We start from the raw sequence: 19,283 nt of genomic DNA on the forward strand, positions 1-19,283 counted from the left end.
CTCCAGTCTGGGCAACAGAGTGAGACTCCAACTCAAAAAAAAAAAAAAAAAAAGAATATAGTTATGAATATTCTGAGTAACAGTGAATTCATTTAAAACCTACCCAAGGGCTACTGTGCACCAAGCCCTTTCTCTGTACTGGGGCTACTGAGGCAGACAAGGCCAAGACCCTGCTGTTATGGAGCTGACGAGTCCCTTCAAGATGAGAAGGAGGGGAGGGAAATACATACACAGAGAGTGCCCCAAAAATGTATAAACATTTAAAGAAAGGGAACAACTGTATTAAAATTGTAATATTCGGCCAGGTATAGTGGCTCAAGCTTATAATCCCAGCACTTTGGGAGGCCGAGGTGAGAGGATTGCCTGAGCCTAGGGGTTGGAGACCAGCCTGGGCAACTCGGTGAGACCTTGTCTCTACAATAAATAAATAAAAAAAATAAGCCGGGCATGGTAGTATGTGTCTGTAGTTCCAGCTACCTGGAAGGCTGAGGCAGAAGGATCACCTGAGCCCAGTAGGTCACGGCTGCGGTGGCTGTGAGCATGACACTGCACTCCAGCCTGGGCAACAGAGTGAGACTCTAACTCAAAAAATAAATAAAATAAAATAGTAATACTCAATACTCAATAAGATGGATACAAGCCATGTTTGACTTCTGCAACTATAAGAGGTTTACCATCAGCTTAAAGTGGTTTACCATCAGTTTTCAGACACTTCTGATTAAAGTCTGTATACATTTTTTTGGTACCCCCAGTATATATACAGGATTGAAAAAATATCAGATGAGGGAAAATAAAGCAGGCTCAAGGGACAGAGAGTGACAATGAGGGGACATGGAGGGGCCACTGTAGCTGCAGCTCACGGAGGGCTGCTTGATGGAAGTGGCCTTTGAGCAGAGGCCTGTGTGCAGTGAGGGAACAGACACCAAGGTGCAACTGGCACCCTTGCCTTAGTACTGGAGATCCCAGCCTGCGTCCTGTCGAGTAATAAGCAAAACAGGCCCCAAAGGATAGCTGGCAGCAGGTGCGGCACTTGGCCAAGGCACCTCAACCCACAGGCCAATTGGGGACTGACAGCCAGTGGTGCTGGGGCAGCTGATGCCTGTGGGAAGAAGCAAACGTGTGCCCTGATGCTTTGTCTGCGTGATGGCATCACTGTGTTTCTGATATTAGAAGAGAAGAAGACCAAGAGCTTTTTCCTTTTAAAGGCTAAGTATCTTCCTACGGATCTCAAAAGGTACAGTTTCCAGATGCAGAAAGAAAGTCTTAGGTTTTTTTTTTTTTTTTTTTGAGTTGGAGTCTCACTTTGTCACCCAGACTGGAGTGCAGTGGCTGCTCCCAGCTACCGCAGCCTCGACCTGCCGGGCTCCGGCAATCCTTCCACCTCAGCCTTCCAAGTAGCTGGAACTACAGGCGCACACTACCATGCCTGGCTAATTTTTTGAATTTATTGTAGAGATGAGGTCTCGCCTGCCCAGGTGGATCTCAAACCCGCGGGCTCAGGCAGTCTACTCACCTCAGCCTCCCAAAGGCGCGGGATTATAGGCTGAGCCACTGAGCCCGGTTAGGTTTTTTCTTATCAGTCCACTTACTGGGTCATTAATATGATCACCCCAAAGCCCTGGATTCCTATTAATACTGCTGGGGAAACTGATGACAAAGCAATGGACTCAATGGCCCAAGGTCACTAAGGCTCACCTTCCCAAGGCCGGCAATCATTGGGGTGTTCTCTGTCCTGTAAGAGACAAGAGATTAAGCAACAATAAACAAGAGCCCCAGGAAAAAATTCTGTCTACATGAAAGTCATCATGTTAAAATACTAACTCACACCAACATCGTTCCTAAGCATATGCCACGTGGTTGCCTCAGTGGCAGCTGCAGGCCCCAGAAACCTCCCATGCAAAGCTTTGACTTGTCTGGGCCCAGTGTTGGTCAACATGGCCCACTATGGGTGACGTGTTGTTGGGTGTCCACAGTTACAATTCTATCTGGACACGTTTCCTACCCAAAAAGAGTCCTTCTATACCTGTGGGCCCCAGAGTGCACCTCTTTGGTGCCCACAACCAAACCAAGGAAGAGTCTGAGGAGCTAGTTCCTGATGCTGTCCTCTCTGGCTAACAGTGCAATATGGGACACGGAAGATCCTTTGTATTAGAGATTTCAGGCATCAGCAAACAGAAAAGGTGTGTGTGTGTGTGTGTGTGTGTGTGTGTGTGTGTGTGACACACGGAAGATCCTTTGATTTGGGATTTCAGGCATCAGCAAACAGAAAAGGTGTGTGTGTGTGTGTGTGTGTGTGTGTGTATGCGCGCGCATGCAGGAGAGACAAATGGTTCTTGATTTAAAGAACTGAAAAGCAGAACTCTTTACCCGATATTTCCAGAAAACAAAACAAAACATTATCTTAATAATTTTCTTAAGCTTTAGTTATATAAAATTTTCTTAAACTTTTGGAGCTGTTTACCAGTATTTCTCTGCATCCTCACCAGCATTTGGTATTGCTGCTATTTTTATTTTAGCCATTCTGACAGGTGTGTAGTGATAACTCAAGGTTTTAAATTTGCATTTCTCCAATAACTAATGATGTTGAACATCTTTTTGTGTGCTTATTTACTATTCATTACCCTTTTTGTTGAACTATCTAAGTTTTGTTGCCCATTTTCTAACTGAACTTTTTTACTGTTGAATTTTTTGAGTTCTTGATATATTCTAGATCTAGTTCATTGACAAATTTGTCATTTGAGAATATTTTCTCCCAGTATGTAACCTATCTTTTCATCTTCTTAATAAGGACTTTCACAGAGCAAAGTTCTTAAATTTTAATGAAGTCTAACTTATTAATTTTTTCTTCTAAAGATGATTTTGGTCCTAGATCCTGGAGATTTTCTCCTATGTTTTTTACTCAGAGTTTTATGTGTATGCTATACATTTAATTTCATGATCTACTTTTTTTTTTGGAGTTGGAGTCTCACTCACCCAGGCTGGAGTGCCGTGGCATGCTCATGGCCACTGCAACCTCGACCTGCTGGCTCAGACAATCCTTCTGCCTCAGCCTTCCAAGTAGCTGGAACTACAGGTGCACGCTACCATGCTCAGCTAGTTTTTTGATTTATTGTAGAGATGAGGTCTCACCAAATTGCCCAGGCTGGTCTCAAACCCCTGGGCTTAGGCAATCCTCTCACCTCAGCCTCCCAGAGTGCTGGGATTACAGGTTTGAGCCGTGCCCAGCCTCATGATCTAGTTTGAGTTAATATTTTATAAGGTGTAAGACTATGGTCCAGGCCAGGTGCAGGGGCTCATGCCTATAACCCCAGGGCTTTGGGAAGCCAAAGCGGAAGGACTGCTTGAGCCCAGGAGTTTGAGACCAGCCTGGGAAACATAGTGAGTGAGACCTCATCTCTACAGAAAATTAAAAAATTAGCCAAGCATGGTAGCACATGCCTATAGTCCCAGTTACTTGGGGGGCTGAGGCGGAAGGATCACGTAAGCCCAGGATGTCAAGGCTGCATGAGTTGTGATCATGTGATCATGCCACTACACTCTAGCCTGGATGACAGAGTGAGACTCTGACTCAAAAAACAAACAACCAAAAAAGACTTAGGTCCAGGTCATTTTTTACCTATGGATGTCTAACTGCCTTGGCCATCTGTTGAAAGGCTATTTTCCCTCCACTGTATTGAACTGCTTCTGTGTCAAAAATCATTTGGGTCAGGCAAAACCATAGGAGACAAAAAAGTTTAAAAAATCACTTGGGCATACTTCTGGTTGTGTTTATTCTGCTCTATTGATCTACTTGATGGGGTTTTGACAGATATTGTATTATCTTGTATATCAATTTGGGGAGAATTGACATCTTTACTATGCTGAATTGTCCCTTCCATGAACATAGTATATCTCTCCATTTAGATTATTTTTGATATCTCTCATATACATTATGTAGTTTTCAGCAATATAAGTCCTGTAATTTTATTTGTTTATATTTGATATATTTGTTTGATTGTAAATGGAACTGAATTTCTTATTATTCACCTATTCATTACTGGTGCATACAAATACAACAGAATTTTGTATGTTTATCTTGTGTTCGTAACCTTACTATATACTCATTTATTAGTCCTAGGAATTTTCTTGTACATTTCTAGGATTTTCTATACAATCATCTAATCTTATTAGAAATAGTTTTGCCTTTTTCTTTCTCATCTGTATGCCTTTTACTTCCTTTTCCTGCCTTACTGCACTGACTAAACTAGCAGCACTATATTGAATAAGTGCAGTGACAGTAGATAACCCTGCCTTGTTCCCCAACCACAGGCTTTCACTCTTAAATATGATGCTAGCTGTAGGTTTTTTTTTTTCATTAATCAGTATTTTTTATTATGGTTTTGTGAGGTACAGTTAAGGGTTAGGTGTACAATGACGTTTCATTCAGGCACCCTGTATATAAGAAATGTTTTCCCATCCCCCGACAGATATTTGCTACTATTAATCCCATCCCGCTAGCTGTAGGTTTTATGTAGATGCTCTTTTTTTTTTTTGAGTCGGAGTCTCAATTCTGTTACCCAGGCTGGAGTGTCATGGCATTCTCATGGCCACCGCAACCTTGACCTACTGGGCTCAGGTAGTCCATCCACCTCAACCTTCCAAGTAGCTGGAACCACAGCTACAACACCCTGGTAATTCTTGATTTACAGTAGAGAAGAGGTCTTGCCAAGTTGCCCAGGCTGGTCTCAAATCCTTGGGCTCAGGCAATCCTCTTGCCTCTGCCTCCCAAAATGCTGTGATTACAGGTGTGAACTACTACTGTGCACAGTTGACACTCTTTTCAAGTTGAGGAAGTTCCCCTTTAATCCTATAATACTGAGAGTTTTAAACATGAATGTCAGATTTTTCTCAAATGCTTTTTCTGCATTATATGATATAATCCTTTTTTTTTAGCCTGTCAATATGGTAGATGACATTGATTGATGTTTAAATATTTAATCAACCTTGCATTCCTGGAACAAACTCCACTTGGTCATGGTGTATAATTCTTTTTTATGTATTGCTCAATTCTATTTGCTACATTTTGTTTAACATTTTTGCATCTAAATTAATGAGGGATATTGGTTTGTAGTTTTTTTGGTACTGTCTTTGCCTGGTTTTGGTATCAGGGTAATACTAGCTTCATAAAATGAAATGGGAAGTTTTCCCTTCTATTTTCTGGAAGAGATTGTATAGAAATATTTTTTAAACATCTAGTAGAATTCTCTCATGAAATCATTTGGGCCTGGAGACTTCTCTTTGGAGAGATTTAAAGCTACAAATTCAATTTCTGAAAGTTATAGAAGTATTTTGTATTAAGAAATTATCTGGCCAGGCTCAGTGGCTCAGCCTGTAATTCCAGTGCTTTGGGAGGCTGAGGTGAGTGGATTGCCTGAGCCTGCAGGTTCGAGACCCGCCTGGGCAACTTGGCGAGACCTCATCTCTACAATAAATAAAAAATAAGCCAGGTGTGGTAGCATGGGCCTATAGTTCCAGCTACTGGGAAGGCTGAGGCGGAAGGATCGCTGGAGCCCAGCAAGTCGAGGCTGCAGTGGCTGGGAGCGGCCAATGCACTCCAGTCTGGGTGACAGAGTGAGACTCCAACTCAAAAAAAAAAAAAAAAAAAAAAAAGAAATTATCTATGAAATAACGTATTTCATATTAAGGAAGTTGTGCTAATTTGTGTTTTTGGATGAAGTGGTCCATTTCATCTAAGTTGAAGTTGTTAACTATATGTGTAGAGTTGTATGTACCATGCCCTTATATCTTTTTGATGGCTCTGAGATCTGTAGCAATATTCTTTGTTTCATTACTAACACTGTGTCTTTTTTTTTTTCCTGTTACTCTTGTTAGAGGTTTGTCCATTTCATTGACTTTTTTTCAAAGAGCCAGTAGTAATTTTTTTTCTTGTGTTTTTCTCTTTTCACTTTCAGTAGTTTCTGCTCTTACCTTTATTCCCTTCTTTCTGTTTGCTTTGGGTTTATTTTGCTCTTCTTTTTCTAGGCTCTTCAGTGAAAGCTTAGATTATTATTGTCTTAAGACGTTTTCTTTTTTCTAGCATGCATTTAGTGCTATAAATTGTCTTCTCAGCACTGTTTTACTGTGCCCCCCAAATTTTGATACGCTGTTATTTTCATTTTCATTCAGTTCAATGTACTTAATTCTCTTGCAACTTTCTCTTTGACCTATAGGTTATTTAGAATTTATGTTGCTTGTCTCTGTGTGTCTAAAATCTTCCTATTATCTTTTTGTTACTGACTTCTAGTTTGATTCTGTTGTGGTAACAGAACATAATATTGTATAATTTCAATTATCTTAAATTTATTTAGATTCATTTAATGGTACAAGATATGATCTTAGTACATATTCCATGGCACTTGAAAAGACTGTGTATTTTGCCATTGTTAGGGAAAGTGTTATAATACGTGTTGATTATTAGATCCTGTTGGTTGATGATGTTTAATTAAATACTTATTGATTATCTGTCTAGTTGTTCCATCCATTGTTGAAAGACAGGTGTTGAAATCTCCAATTTTTTTCTTTGCTCTGGAGTCTACTTTATCTAATATTATATAGCCACTTCTGTTTTTCTTTAATTGTTTGAATGATACAACTTTTTCCATCCTTTACTTTCAACCTCTGTTGAAAGTAAAAAATATAGCATCTATTGAAAATATTGAAATATAGCCTCTATTGCTATATTTGAAATGAGATTCTTGTAGATAACATAGAGTTGGGTCTTTTTTTCTAAGGTACTGTACTAATCTCTTTAATTGGTGTATTTAGACCATTTACATTTAATGTAATTATTGATATGTTACGGTTTAAGCCTGCCATTTTATTTTTTGTTTCCTCTTTGTTCTCTGTTTTTAATTCTGTTTTATTTTTCATGCCCTTCTGTGCTTTACTGAACATTTTTTAGAGTTTGATTTTGATTGCATCTTCATTGCAGAAGGTTATATTTACTGGGTAGAGAATTCTGGCTTAAAAGTTTTCTTTGAGCACTTGAAAAATATCATGTCTTTTTTTCCTGGTCTTCATGGTTTCTGTCATTCAAATAGTTTTTCTCCTATTTGTAAGGTATCACTTTCCTTGATTGCTTTCAAGATTTTTCTTTAATCTTTCATTTTCATAAGTTTAATATGTCTTAGCATGGATTTCTTATGGTTTATCCTACCAGGGGTTTGCTCAGTTTCTTGAATCTGTAGGTTTATGTCTCTCACCAAATTTGGGTAGTTTTCCAGTCATTATTTCCTCAAGTATTTTTTCAACCTGTTCTCTTTCTCCTCTCCTTCAGGGACTTCACAAAATGAATATTATGTCATTTGTTATAGGTCACAGGTCCTTGATGGTCTCTTTTTAACTTTAGTCTATTTCTTACCTTTTGCTTAAATTTTTATTATTGTCTCTGCTCAGAGATTCTTTCTGTTGTCCTCCCCTATTCTGTTTTTCTGCCCATTTACTGAACTTTCTATTTTGTTTACTGTAGTTTTTAGTTCTAAAATTTCCATCTGGTTCCTCTCTATATCTTCTTCCTCTTTGCTGACACTTCCTATTTCATTTTTTTCAAGTGTTTCAATTTCTCATTGAAACATTTTTATTGTTTCTCCTGTAAACTATTTGTTAGATAATTTTAACACCTTTGTCATCTCTGTGTAGGCATATATTGTCTTTTTTCATTCAATTTGAAATCTTTCTAGTTCTTGATATGATGAATGATTTTCATTTGAAACCTAGACATACTCATATTATGTTATGGGCATCTGGAACCTACTTAGTTTTTCTGTTTTTGCTGGCCTCTTCTGACATTGCTCTGGCAGAAGAAGGAAGGTGCTACACCTCATTACTGACAAATGCAAAAAATCTACATTCCTTACTCAGCCTGTATTGACACCCAAACAGAGAATGCTCTTGGTTACTGATAGGGATGGGTGGAAGTACAGGATCCTCTTATGGTCTCTCCTGACACCACAGTGGCGTGCCTCATTACTGGTTGATAGGGGTGAAAGTTTCAGTTACCTACTTAGCCCTCTCTGACACACCTGGTGGGGGAATGGGGGTGTCTTATTACAAACTGTGTGGGTGGAAGTCTGGGTTTCCTACTTGACCTTTGCTGGCATGGTTAGGAGTGGCAGCACAGTTTTCTCTGTAGTGCCTGACTGGAGTAAAGTAGATGCTGTCTAAAAGTTTTCTGTCTTGCTAGGCTGTCCCTTTCCTGGTCTGGGGACTAGAGACAGCAGGCTTTGGTTGGGACATTTTTTGGTCTGCCCTTACTGGTGTTTCAGGGTTCCTGGCTTCTTCAGCTCTAAGTGTGGGATACATGAGGCAAAAAGAAAGCCCAGGGAACTCACCACAATGTTATTCTTGTTTCTCGCTCTTATTATAAAGTTTCTGACAAAAAAGTATGATGCGAGTACCAACTATTTTCCCAGTGAATACATCATTGCACATAATGGGGTCAAGGAACTATCAGACAGGAGACCCAGGGTGCTTCCACATGGCCCTGCTGATTCCTACAGTTAAGAAAACAGGAGTACATCTCAGTCATCAAGGGTCCAGTAGTATCTCTTTAGTAGGCTAGGCCAAAATAACAAAGGGAATTGGATGCTTTGAAGCAGTTAAAAGAAACAGAGATACTGTTAACTTTCAACCTTACCCTGGCCTGAAATTCCATTCTTGTCCACCTCCAAACAGCATAGGGTGCAGAGGAGTAAGGTCACCGAGGCCTCGTACATAAAGTGCACCAATCCTGGGACCATAGAACTGGGAGGAAAAGTCAGTCATTAGTTCAACGAGAACTTTCCAAGGACCTGCTCTGTATACATGCTAAGTACTTAGAGGCACACAGAAGAAATACTCTGTAATGTGCAGTACTGATGCCTTTTTTTGGCCCCTCAGCTGTGCTGTCCATCACTGCTTTTGACATGCTGGAGTCACAAGCCTTCAGAGGCAGAGCAGAACCCCAGCCTAAGAGGCAGGGCTCTCCTTCCCAGTTCTGTGGTGGGCAGAGTTCCTCTGCACACCACATGACAGACTGTATAAAAGGAGAGAGGTTAAGCTGGGCTCGGTGGCTCAGCCTGTAATCCTGCGCCTTTGGGAGGCTGAAGTGAGTGGAATGCCTGAGCCCACGGGTTCGAGACCCGCCTGGGCAGGGAGACTTCATCTCTACAATAAGTCAAAAAACTAGCCGGGCGTGGTAGCACATGCCTGTAATTCCGGTTACTTGGAAGGCTGAGGTGGAAGGATCGCCAGAGCCCAACAGGTAGAGGCTGCGGTGGCCGGGAGCGGCCACTGCACTCCAGTCTGGGCGACAGAGTGACACTCCAACTCAAAAAATAAATAAATAAATAAATGGAGAGAGGTTAGAATCAGAGATTGCCAACGGCTTTTCCTGCACATGATTCTGTGTCTCCAATTGATATGATGTAAAGCTTTCAAGTGCCACAGTGCCAGGCCAGCACAAACAATCCCGTGGAAAATAGCTGAGGACTATGCTTCAAAATAGAGTACGAAAAATATTTCGGGCCCAAGTCAGCTGCCAGAAAGATGAGCAAAAGCTTCAGAAGGGTCTTTACTATTAGTTATTTTCCCCATACTTCACCTTAAAGAGTCACTAAATTTATGCTGAGGATTCACATTTTAAATCATGTTAGAGGAAGCAACAATTTCTTGAACCCACATCTTCTGTGCTGGGGGGTTCCATGTATGGCTGACACAGCCTCTGCATATGCTCTGCTGCTACAGAGACCACTTACTACCTGGCTAAGCCCTGCCTTGCATTCTTGCCTGAGACCTCAATGCTTCTCCCAGCTTTGCCTGCCCACCCTCCACCCATCCGCTATGGGCTGGATATCCTGTTATCCCTGTCACAGCACTTGTCAGTGGCATCCTAGCTGCTGTGGGTCTCCCCCACTTCTTAAAGCCGCTGAGTACAGGGATCCTGTGTGCCTCCTCTTAGCATCCCAGGGCCTTATCATGGTAGACAGCAAGGCTCACTGGATCAACAAGTGAATAATTGCTGGTGCTGCAGGCTTACTCTAAAAAGGTGGGCCTTTAAGTTATCAAGGTATCGTTCCCCACAGGAGGGAAGAAGGCAGCTGCAGACATACCTTATGCCCCACGATTGTAAGGAAGTCCACACCCAGGTCTTCCACATCCACACGCCTTTTCCCCAAGGCTTGTGCAGCATCTGTGTGCATCAGGATAGGAGGCAGCCCAGTGGCTGCCCGCTTCTGGTTTTGGGTTTTAACGCACTGACTGATTTCAGGGATGGGCTGATGGGAAAAACAAACGGTTGAGTATGTTGCTCTGAAGACTGAAAGACAGAAATAAGAGTAGTTAATGAGCACAGACAAAAAGCTACAAAACTGAATAGGGGAAAAGGAAAGGCCTAAGCGAGAAATATGAAATACCATTAGAGTCTAAGCCACTGCTCTTTCCCATGAGTTTGTCTTAAAAAGAAACAAAGTCCGATTCACCATGATGATGCCAGTCTCGTTATTGGCCAGCATGATGGTCACGAGGCGTGTGGTTGGGCGGACGGCCGCAAGGATGTCATCCACCTCTGCCCGCCCGCTCACCCTGGACACTGGGACAAAGGTGACCTCTGAGAAACAAAACACAAACACTGAGGTAAGCCACATAGATTAATTTCTCTTGAAATGTCTTTTAGATAGAGTTTAACAAAGCCATTTCCCACAATTATAAAAATAATTTATCATCAAAGTTCAGAAAACCATAAAGAAAAGAAGATAATCCCTCCATCATCACCTTGCCCAGAATTAATCAATGTCAGTTGTTTCAACCTAAATGTTTCTTTAACACAGCCTCAATTAATGAATTTGTTTCATGGAACCTACACGTCTTTCTGCTTCTACAGGGACTCAGAAGGAAGTCACACACAGGGATGAAGGCCTGCTCTCAGTTTGTATGCACCACGTATGGAACTATCACTCACTCAACACAGAGTCAGTGATATGAAGCCAGGCGCTGCTCCAGGCACTCAGCATCTCATTGCTGCAGATGGGAAATAAGGGAGGGGGGTGACTACATTGACTTTTTAGTTTAAAATGGTAACAAGTGTATCTGCTGCCCCCTCAAGGTCTCACTGAAATAAGAGAAGAGATAATTCTTTAAATACAAACCAAATCAAAACAATATCAAAAAATGGTATCATCTGTGGACAAGGAATTTTGAGGAATTCCTCAAAATACAGAACGATGATGGTATGAGATTAATAGGAGGGGGGAAGTCATTCTAAATACCTACAGGCAAATATGAAAGGATCCATTGGTCACCCAATGGTCACCCAAGTTCAGGGTGGACAGCATGAAAGGTAGGGCAGAAGAAGCTAGAAAAAGGGGAGGAGCCTGAGGCATCTGCTATAGCAGCGAACCCAAACCTTTCTGGCATTGGGGACTAATTTTGTGGAAGACAATTTTTCTATGAACTCAATGTGGGGGATGGTTTTGGAATGATTCAAGCACATTACATTTATTGTGCACTTTATTTCTATTATTATTATATTGTAATATATAGAAAAATGTAGCATACTGCCTCAGCTCCACCTGTTTATCAGGCATTAGATTCTCATAAGGAGCACACGACCTAGATCCCTCACATATGCAGTTCACAATAGGGTTCCAGCTCCTGTAAGAATCTAATGCTGTTGTTGATCTGATGGGAGGCGGAGCTCAGGTGGTAATGTGAGTGATGAGGAGTGGCTGTAAATACAGATGAAGCTTTGTTCACTCACCGACCACTTACCTCCTGCTGTGCAGCCTAATTGCTAACAGTCCACAGACTTGATAAGTGGCCCAGGGGATGGTGACCCCTGTGCTATAGGACTCAAAGAGGAAAAAAGGAAAGGCAACTCTGCTCAGTAGAAACACAGAGAAAAGGGGATAGGAGCTACCCAGCTTGCTAGTCACCATTCCTCCACCAACACAGTGTCCATAATGAGCCCTCTCTTGCAAGGAGACACCTCCAGGGAAAATGGATCTAGAACTGGAGATGAGCCCTCCCTGACTCCTGCTTCAAACAACAGAATGTGGCTGGGCACAGCAGTTCATGCCTGTAATCCCAACACTTTGGGAGACCAAAGTAGAATTGCCTGAGGCCAGGAGTTCAAGACCAGCCCAGGCAACATAGCAAGACTCCGTTTCTACAAACAAAACAAAACAAAACAAAACAAATCAGCTGGGCATGGTGACTGACACCTGTAGTCACAGCTACTCATGAGTTTGAGGAGGGAAGATCACATGAGCCAGGGAGTTTGAGGCTGCAGTAAACTATGATTGTGCCACTGCACTCCAGCATGGGTAACAAAACAAGACTCTGTCTCTAAAGAAAAAAAAAGCAATGGAGTACTTCACTCATCAATAAGGACAATCAAGGAGCCAAAGCCTGAGGAAGAACCAAGACAGACAGGTATAATGACTGACTCTAGATCACAAAGATATAACTCCAGGAACAGGAAAATTAAATAAAACTTCTAACTAGTATCCTCAGAGATATTCAAGATGATTTAGATTCTACAGAAAAATAATTACATATTCATTACACTGTAGATGTTCATTATCAGTAATTAAGAGCAAGCTGGGCTGGGTGTGGTGGCTCAACATGTAATCCCAGCACTTTAGGAAGCCAAGGAGAGAAGATTGCCTGAGCCTGGGGGTTCAAGACCAGCCTGGACAACTTGGTAAGACCTCGTCTCTACAATAAATCACAAAAACTAGCCGGGCTCGGTGGTGTGCATCTGTAGTTCCAGCTACTTGGATGGCTGAGGTGGAAGGATTGCCTGAACCCAGAAGGTCGAGGTTGCGGTGGCCGTGAGCATGCCACTGCACTCCAGTCTGGGCGACAGAGTGAGAATCCAACTCAAAAAAAAAAAAAAAGCACAAGCTGGTGGTTCCATGAGAGCAACAAGCTAAACCACAGGCCAACTAGTTTACCAGATTGATGGTAGCTAAGGGACAGTAGAGCCCTCCCAGGGTCAGAACAAACTCAAAAGATTGTTCATGGGGCCCCAATCTAATTAGATCAGACTTCAAGTAATGCCCTAGAACACTGTAAACCAGAGCAATCAGCCCACAATCAGTGGCAGATGGCTTAAGAGAGAAACCAGGGATAGGAACAATGAGAGTCTTGCTTAAACTACTACCATCTTAGGATGAATGTGAACAAGCCCAAGGTTGCACTCTGAAATGTGAAATCAGAAGCTTTACAATGCTGTGGAAATAGACTTCTGCAAGATACTCCACAAACCACCAACAGACAAGCAAGCAACAAAAACAAGCACCAGAGAGGGCAAGGGGAGTCACTATTCAGAGTCGTTACAATACATGACTTAAAGTGTACAGTTTTCAACAAAAAGTGACAAGACATAAAAATCAAAAAACCAAAACAGGAAAGTGTGGAAAAGCAAGCCAGAATAAAGGCAAGCAACAGGAACCATAAAATAGAATGAAAGAATGTTCTTTGCAGCAACATGGATGGAGCCGGAAATTGTCATCCTAGTAAACTGACTCAGAGACAGAAAACCAAACACTGCATGTTCTGATATGTGGGAGCTAAATGATCACCAAAATGGAAATTATAATAGACACTGGAGACATCAATAAGGGGGAATAGAAAAAGGGGGATTTGGCCAGGCTCGGTGGCTCAGCCTGTAATCCTAGTGCTTTGGAGGCTGAGGTGAGTGGATTGCCTGAGCAACTTGGTGAGACCTCATCTCTACAATACATCCAAAATTAGCTGGGTGTGGTAGTGCGTGCCTGTAGTTCCAGCTACTTGGAAGGCTGAGGCCAAAGGATCGCCGGAGCCCAGCAGGTCGAGGCTGCAGTGGCAGGGAGCGGCCACTGCACTCCAGTCTGGGTGACAGAGTGAGACTCCAACTCAAAAAAAAAAAAACGAAAAAAGGGGATTAGAGTTCAGAAACTACCTACGGGACACAAAGTCCACCATCTGGGGAATGGACCATCTGATGAGTGAGGAGAAAAGAAGAAAACGGAGAGGCAGACAGATTAGGATCAGTCCCCAGCAAAATCTTCCATGGCAAGCACCACAGACTGAAGTGAAAACAGCTACTTCCAGGTCTGTGAACTTTCCCATTTTTACGCTTCTTTCTGATTGGTGCATTTTCTAGCCTGCTGGTGTAGCTGCCCCACCAACTAATCAGCACAGTCCCGAGTACTAATAAACCTCTGGCCCCAGTGGCCTTTCCCTGGCAACTCACTTGCATTCCCTCTAAGAGCTGCAACATGCTTTCCTGAATAAGCCTCAACTTGCTCAACCTCTGGTGTTCAAGAGAGCTGTGACCTTCCTGAGAACCCAGGGTTCTCCGAGCAAGAGCTGAGGGCTGTAACACTCCTTGGGGCTTTACAGCTGTTGGCATCCCCAAGTTATCAGGTGCCACTGCATCCGCCTCTTGGGGTCCTCCAAACAAGAAAAACCGTAACTAGAGGAGCCAAGAGCTGTAGCACTCCTTGGGGTTTCATGGCTGTTGGCATCCTTGAGTTCTCAAGCACCACTGCATCCTCCTTTTGGGGTCCTCCAAACAAGAACAATAACTAGAGGAACCAAGATCTGTAACAATCCTTGAGGCTCTGTAGCTTTTGGCATCCCCACGTTCTCCAGCAAGGACGCCATGTGGACTTTAGGGCACCATAATGTCCTTGGTCGCCAAGTAGGACTCAGGCTGGCAACATGGAGACCCAATCCCCATCACTACACAATATGTTTACATAGCAAACATGCATGTGTACCCCTTGAACCAAAAAAAAAAAAAAGGCAAGCAAAAGAAACCACCTGTGACCATGCCTAAAGTAAAGAAAAAGTATGATGACAATGTCTAATCAAATAGAGAATTATCAATAATGAGTCATAAACTATAAAAAAGAACCAAATGGAAATTCTGGAGCTGAAAATACAATAACTGATATGAAAAATTCACTAGAGGGGCTCAATAGTAGATTGGAACTGGCAGAAAAAATAATTGGTGAAACTAAAAATAGATTTATAGAGAGATTATGCAACCCAAATATCAGAGAGACATCAGAGAGCAAAAAGAAGGAAAAATAAACAAACCTCAGAGAAATGAGGGACACCGTTAAGGGTACCAAATATGCAAAACAGGAGTAGCAGAAGGGCTGCAGCAAGATAAAGCAGTAAAAAAAAGTCTTTAGAGGCTGGGTCCAGTGGCTCACATCTATAATCTCAGCACTTTGGGAGGCTGAGGTGGGAGGATTGCTTGAGCCCTGGAGTTCAAGACCAGCCTAAACAACATAGTGAGACTTTGAGTCTACAAAAAATAAAAAAATTCGCCAGGCACGGTGGCATGCACTGTAGTCCCAGCTACTTGAGAGGCTTAGGCAGGAGGATCACTTGAGCCCAGGAATTCAAGGCTGTTGTGAGCTGTGATCTTGCCACTCACTCCAGCCTGGGCAACAGAGGAAGACTGTGACTCAAAAAAAAGAAAAGAAAAGAAAAGAAAACTTCCAAATGTGATGGAAAACATATAATCCACACATCCAATAAGCTCAATGAGTTTCAGGTAGGATAAACACAAAGACATTCATTCCCAGATACATGATAATAAAAATGTTTAAAGACAAAGAGAGTATCTTGAAAATAACAGAGAAGAATGACTCATTAGGTACAAATGAATTCCAGTAGGATTAACAGTTGACTTCTCATCAGAAACAATGGAGATTAGAAGGCAGTATGATGATACTCAAGAGCTGAAAGAAAAAGAGTTACCCACGAAGCTTATATCTAACAAAACTATCTTTCAGTACTGAAGGTGAAATATAGACATTCCAAGATAAATAAAAATGAAGATAACACACTGCTAGTTGCCTGCCTACAGGAAACACAAAAGAAGTTCTTCAGGCTGAAAGCAATAAACTCCAGACAGTAATCCAAACCCACATGAACAAAAACAAAGCACTAGCCAAGCCAATTATTTAATTATAAAAGGCAAATAACTGCATATTTTTCCTCCTTTCTTTTCTTAACTGTTTTTAAAAACAGACATGAAATTAAATAATATTTGTAACAAAGTGTTGTTGGGTTTATAACATATTTAGATACAATATGCATAACGATAAAAGCACAAAAAAGGAGAAGAGGAATAGAACTATATAGAAGCAGCATTTCTATATCTCACTGGAATTATGTTAGAAGAAATCTAAAGTTGATACTAATAAGTTAATATGTATATAGTAAGTCCTAGATGTCTTAGTCTAACCACTAAGAAAATAACTAAATTCTAAAAGTAAAAAAAGCATTAAAGGAATTAAAATGCGACACTAGAAAAACCCACTTAATGCAAAAGAAAGCAGTAAAGGAAGAATAGAGAACCAAACAGGATATGCAACATCTGAAAAACAAAAAGTAAGAGTGTGAATTTAGTTATATCAATAGTAAATATGAATGAATTAACCTAATATAAAGGCAGAGGCTGTCAGACTAGATAAAAAAGAACCAAATATATGCTGTCTACAAGAGACCCATGTATCATGTTCATGGCTCTCAGATGGTCTAAATTAACTAACTTCCCAAGAGAAGCTTCTCCCTTTGGTACCATTTGCATCAGAGATGAGTCTTAGATATCATCTGATGTTCAAGCAGTTACAAGACAGGCAGCAGAAATAGGCAGGTGGCATGAACCGGATGCAGTCAGGGATCAGATGACAGGAAGAGTCTCTGCTCGAACACCATTCTCAGAGCTTGGGGAATTCTTCCCCTTTTCTTATACTTGTATTTAGTCCAGATCATTTACCAGGTTTTTCTTTCATAAAGAGAGTTTAAGCTGTTCTTGTAGGGTAAGCTTTGTTTTAAGGTTTGTGAAAGTTGCATCTGTGCTGAGGTGGTCTTGTCTCCTGGAAATCCAGGAGTAAAATACCTAGGGATAAATTTAACAAAAGTATAAAACCGAACTTTTGAAAGTTACAAAAATTGTTAGACAATATTAAAGTAAATGGAAAGACATTACATATTCATGGACTGGAAGACCTAATATTGTTATGATGGCAAAACTGACCAAATTGATCTATAGATTCAATGCAATCACTATCAAACTTCTAGACGGATTTTTTGCAGAAATTAACAAGCTGATCCTAAAATTCTTTTCAGAATTCAAAGGACCCAGAATAGCCACAAAAAAAAAATGTTTGAAAAAGAACAAATTTGGAGGTCTCTTACTTCCTGATTCAAAACTTACTGCAAAGCTATAGTAATCATAACGGTTTGATACCAATCTAAGAACAGAAATGAAGATCAATGAAATAGAATTAAGAGTCAAAAAATAAACTTTCACATATTATGGTCAATAGATTTTTTATAAGGATGCTAAGACTATTCATGGAGGAAGAATTAACAAATGTGCTGGGAGATTTGGATGTTCACACGCAAAAGAATGAATCTGAACTCCTACTTCACACCATATACGAAATCAACTCAAAATGCATTACTAATCTAAATGTAAGAGCTAAAACTATAAAACTTTTAGAAGAAAATATAGGAGTAAATCTTCATGACCTTGAATAGGACAAAATCTCTTTGGATCTATGACACAGGAAACAAAAAAAAAAAAAAAAAAATTAGAGTTTATCAAAACAAAAAACTTTTATTCTCCAAAGGATACCATCAAGAGAGAGAAAGAAAATCCACAGAATGAGAGACAATAACTGCAAATCATATATCTGACAATGGACCAGTATCAAACACATATAAAGAACTCACAAAATTCAATAAATTTTAATAAGTAATCCATTTAAAATGTAGGCAAGGATATTAACAGACATTTCTCCAAAGAAGATATGTACAAATGAAAAGATGCTCAACACTATTAGCCATTAGGAAATTGTAAAGCAAACCACAATGAGATACTAGGATGGCTATACTTAAGACTGATAGCAGCCGGGCAAGGTGGCTCACACCTGTAATCCCAGCACTTTGGGAAGCAGAGGTAAGAGGATTGCCTGAGTCCACAGGTTCGAGACCAGCCTGGGCAACATGGTAAGACCTCGTCTCTTCAATAAGTCAAAAACTTAGCTGGGCATGGTGACACATGCCTGTAGTTCCAGCTACTTGGAAGGCTGAGGTGGAAGGATCACTGAGCCCAGCAGGTCAAGGCTGCAGTAGCTGTAAGCATGCCACTGCACTCCAGCCTAGGTGACAGAGTGAGACTCCGACTAAAAAAAAACCCCAAAAGACAAAATAACAAAAGTCAGTGAAGATGTGGAGAAACTGGGATCCTCATACACTCTGGTAGGAATATAAAATGGTACAGCTACTTTGGGAAAAAAGTTTAAGGATAAACACTTTTCTTAAAGTTGTTAAATAGAGTTATCATAAGACCTAGTAATTCCACTATTAGGTATAAATCCAAGAGAAATAAAAACACAAGTCTACACAAAAACAAATGCACAAAGGTTCACAGTGACATTACTCATAGCCAACATATGGAAACAACCTAAATGTCCTTCAACTGATATACAGATAAATAAAATGTGGTAGATACGCACAGTGGAATGTTAAAGGAATATTTAATGCATAAATATCCATAAAAAGGAATTACTTACACATGCTACAATATGGGTAAGTTAGAAAATAAGTGGAAGAAGCCAGTCACAAAAGACCACATATTACATGATTCCATTCCTATGAGAGTCCAGAATAGGGAAATCTATAGAGACAGAAAGTAGATTAGTGGTTGCCTAGGGTTAAGGCAAAAGATGATTTACATTAATTGGTATGAGATTTCTTTTTGGGACAATGAAAATGTTCTATAATTCACTGTGGTGATGGTTGCACAACTCTGTGAATATACCAAAAATTGTTGAACTGTATACTTTTTTTTTTTGAGTTGGAGTCTCACTCTCACCCAGGCTGGAGTGCAGTGGCACGCTCACAGCCACCAAAGCCTCAACCTGCTGGGTTCAGGCTATCCTTCTGCCTCAGCCTTCCAAGTAGCCAGAACTACAGGTGCATGCTATCACACCTGGCTAACTTTTTTATTTATTGTAGAGATGAGGTCTTGCCAAGTTGTCCAGGCTGGTCTCCAACCCCTAGGCTCAGGCAATCCTGTTGCCTCAGTCTCCCAAAGTGCTGGGATTACAGGCTGAGCCACCATGCCCAGCTGAACTGTACACTTTAAATGGGTGAATAATATCTCATTAGAGCTGATATATAAAGAAAATCACTAACCGGGCTCGGTGGCTCAGCCTGTAATCCCGCGCCTTTGGGAGGCTGAGGTGAGT

At 41.0% G+C, this 19,283-nt stretch overlaps 1 protein-coding gene across 1 annotated transcript in view; it reads right to left on the minus strand.

Annotated features, from left to right (window-relative positions):
• Positions 1–19,283, minus strand: part of SCLY (selenocysteine lyase) — a 44,602-nt gene that overhangs the window by 8,801 nt on the left and 16,518 nt on the right. Inside the window, exons 4-7 of the mRNA XM_008057724.1 lie at positions 10,497–10,624; positions 10,128–10,292; positions 8,675–8,781; positions 1,696–1,732 (exon numbers count right to left, since the gene is read on the minus strand). Of these exons, the coding sequence (XP_008055915.1) occupies positions 1,696–1,732; positions 8,675–8,781; positions 10,128–10,292; positions 10,497–10,624 (437 nt within the window). The remainder of the gene's footprint in view (positions 1–1,695; positions 1,733–8,674; positions 8,782–10,127; positions 10,293–10,496; positions 10,625–19,283) is intronic.

The sequence above is a fragment of the Carlito syrichta genome, unplaced genomic scaffold (assembly GCF_000164805.1).
Source record: "Carlito syrichta isolate Samal-C Ts95f unplaced genomic scaffold, Tarsius_syrichta-2.0.1 Scaffold303113, whole genome shotgun sequence".
Lineage (NCBI taxonomy): Eukaryota > Metazoa > Chordata > Mammalia > Primates > Tarsiidae > Carlito > Carlito syrichta.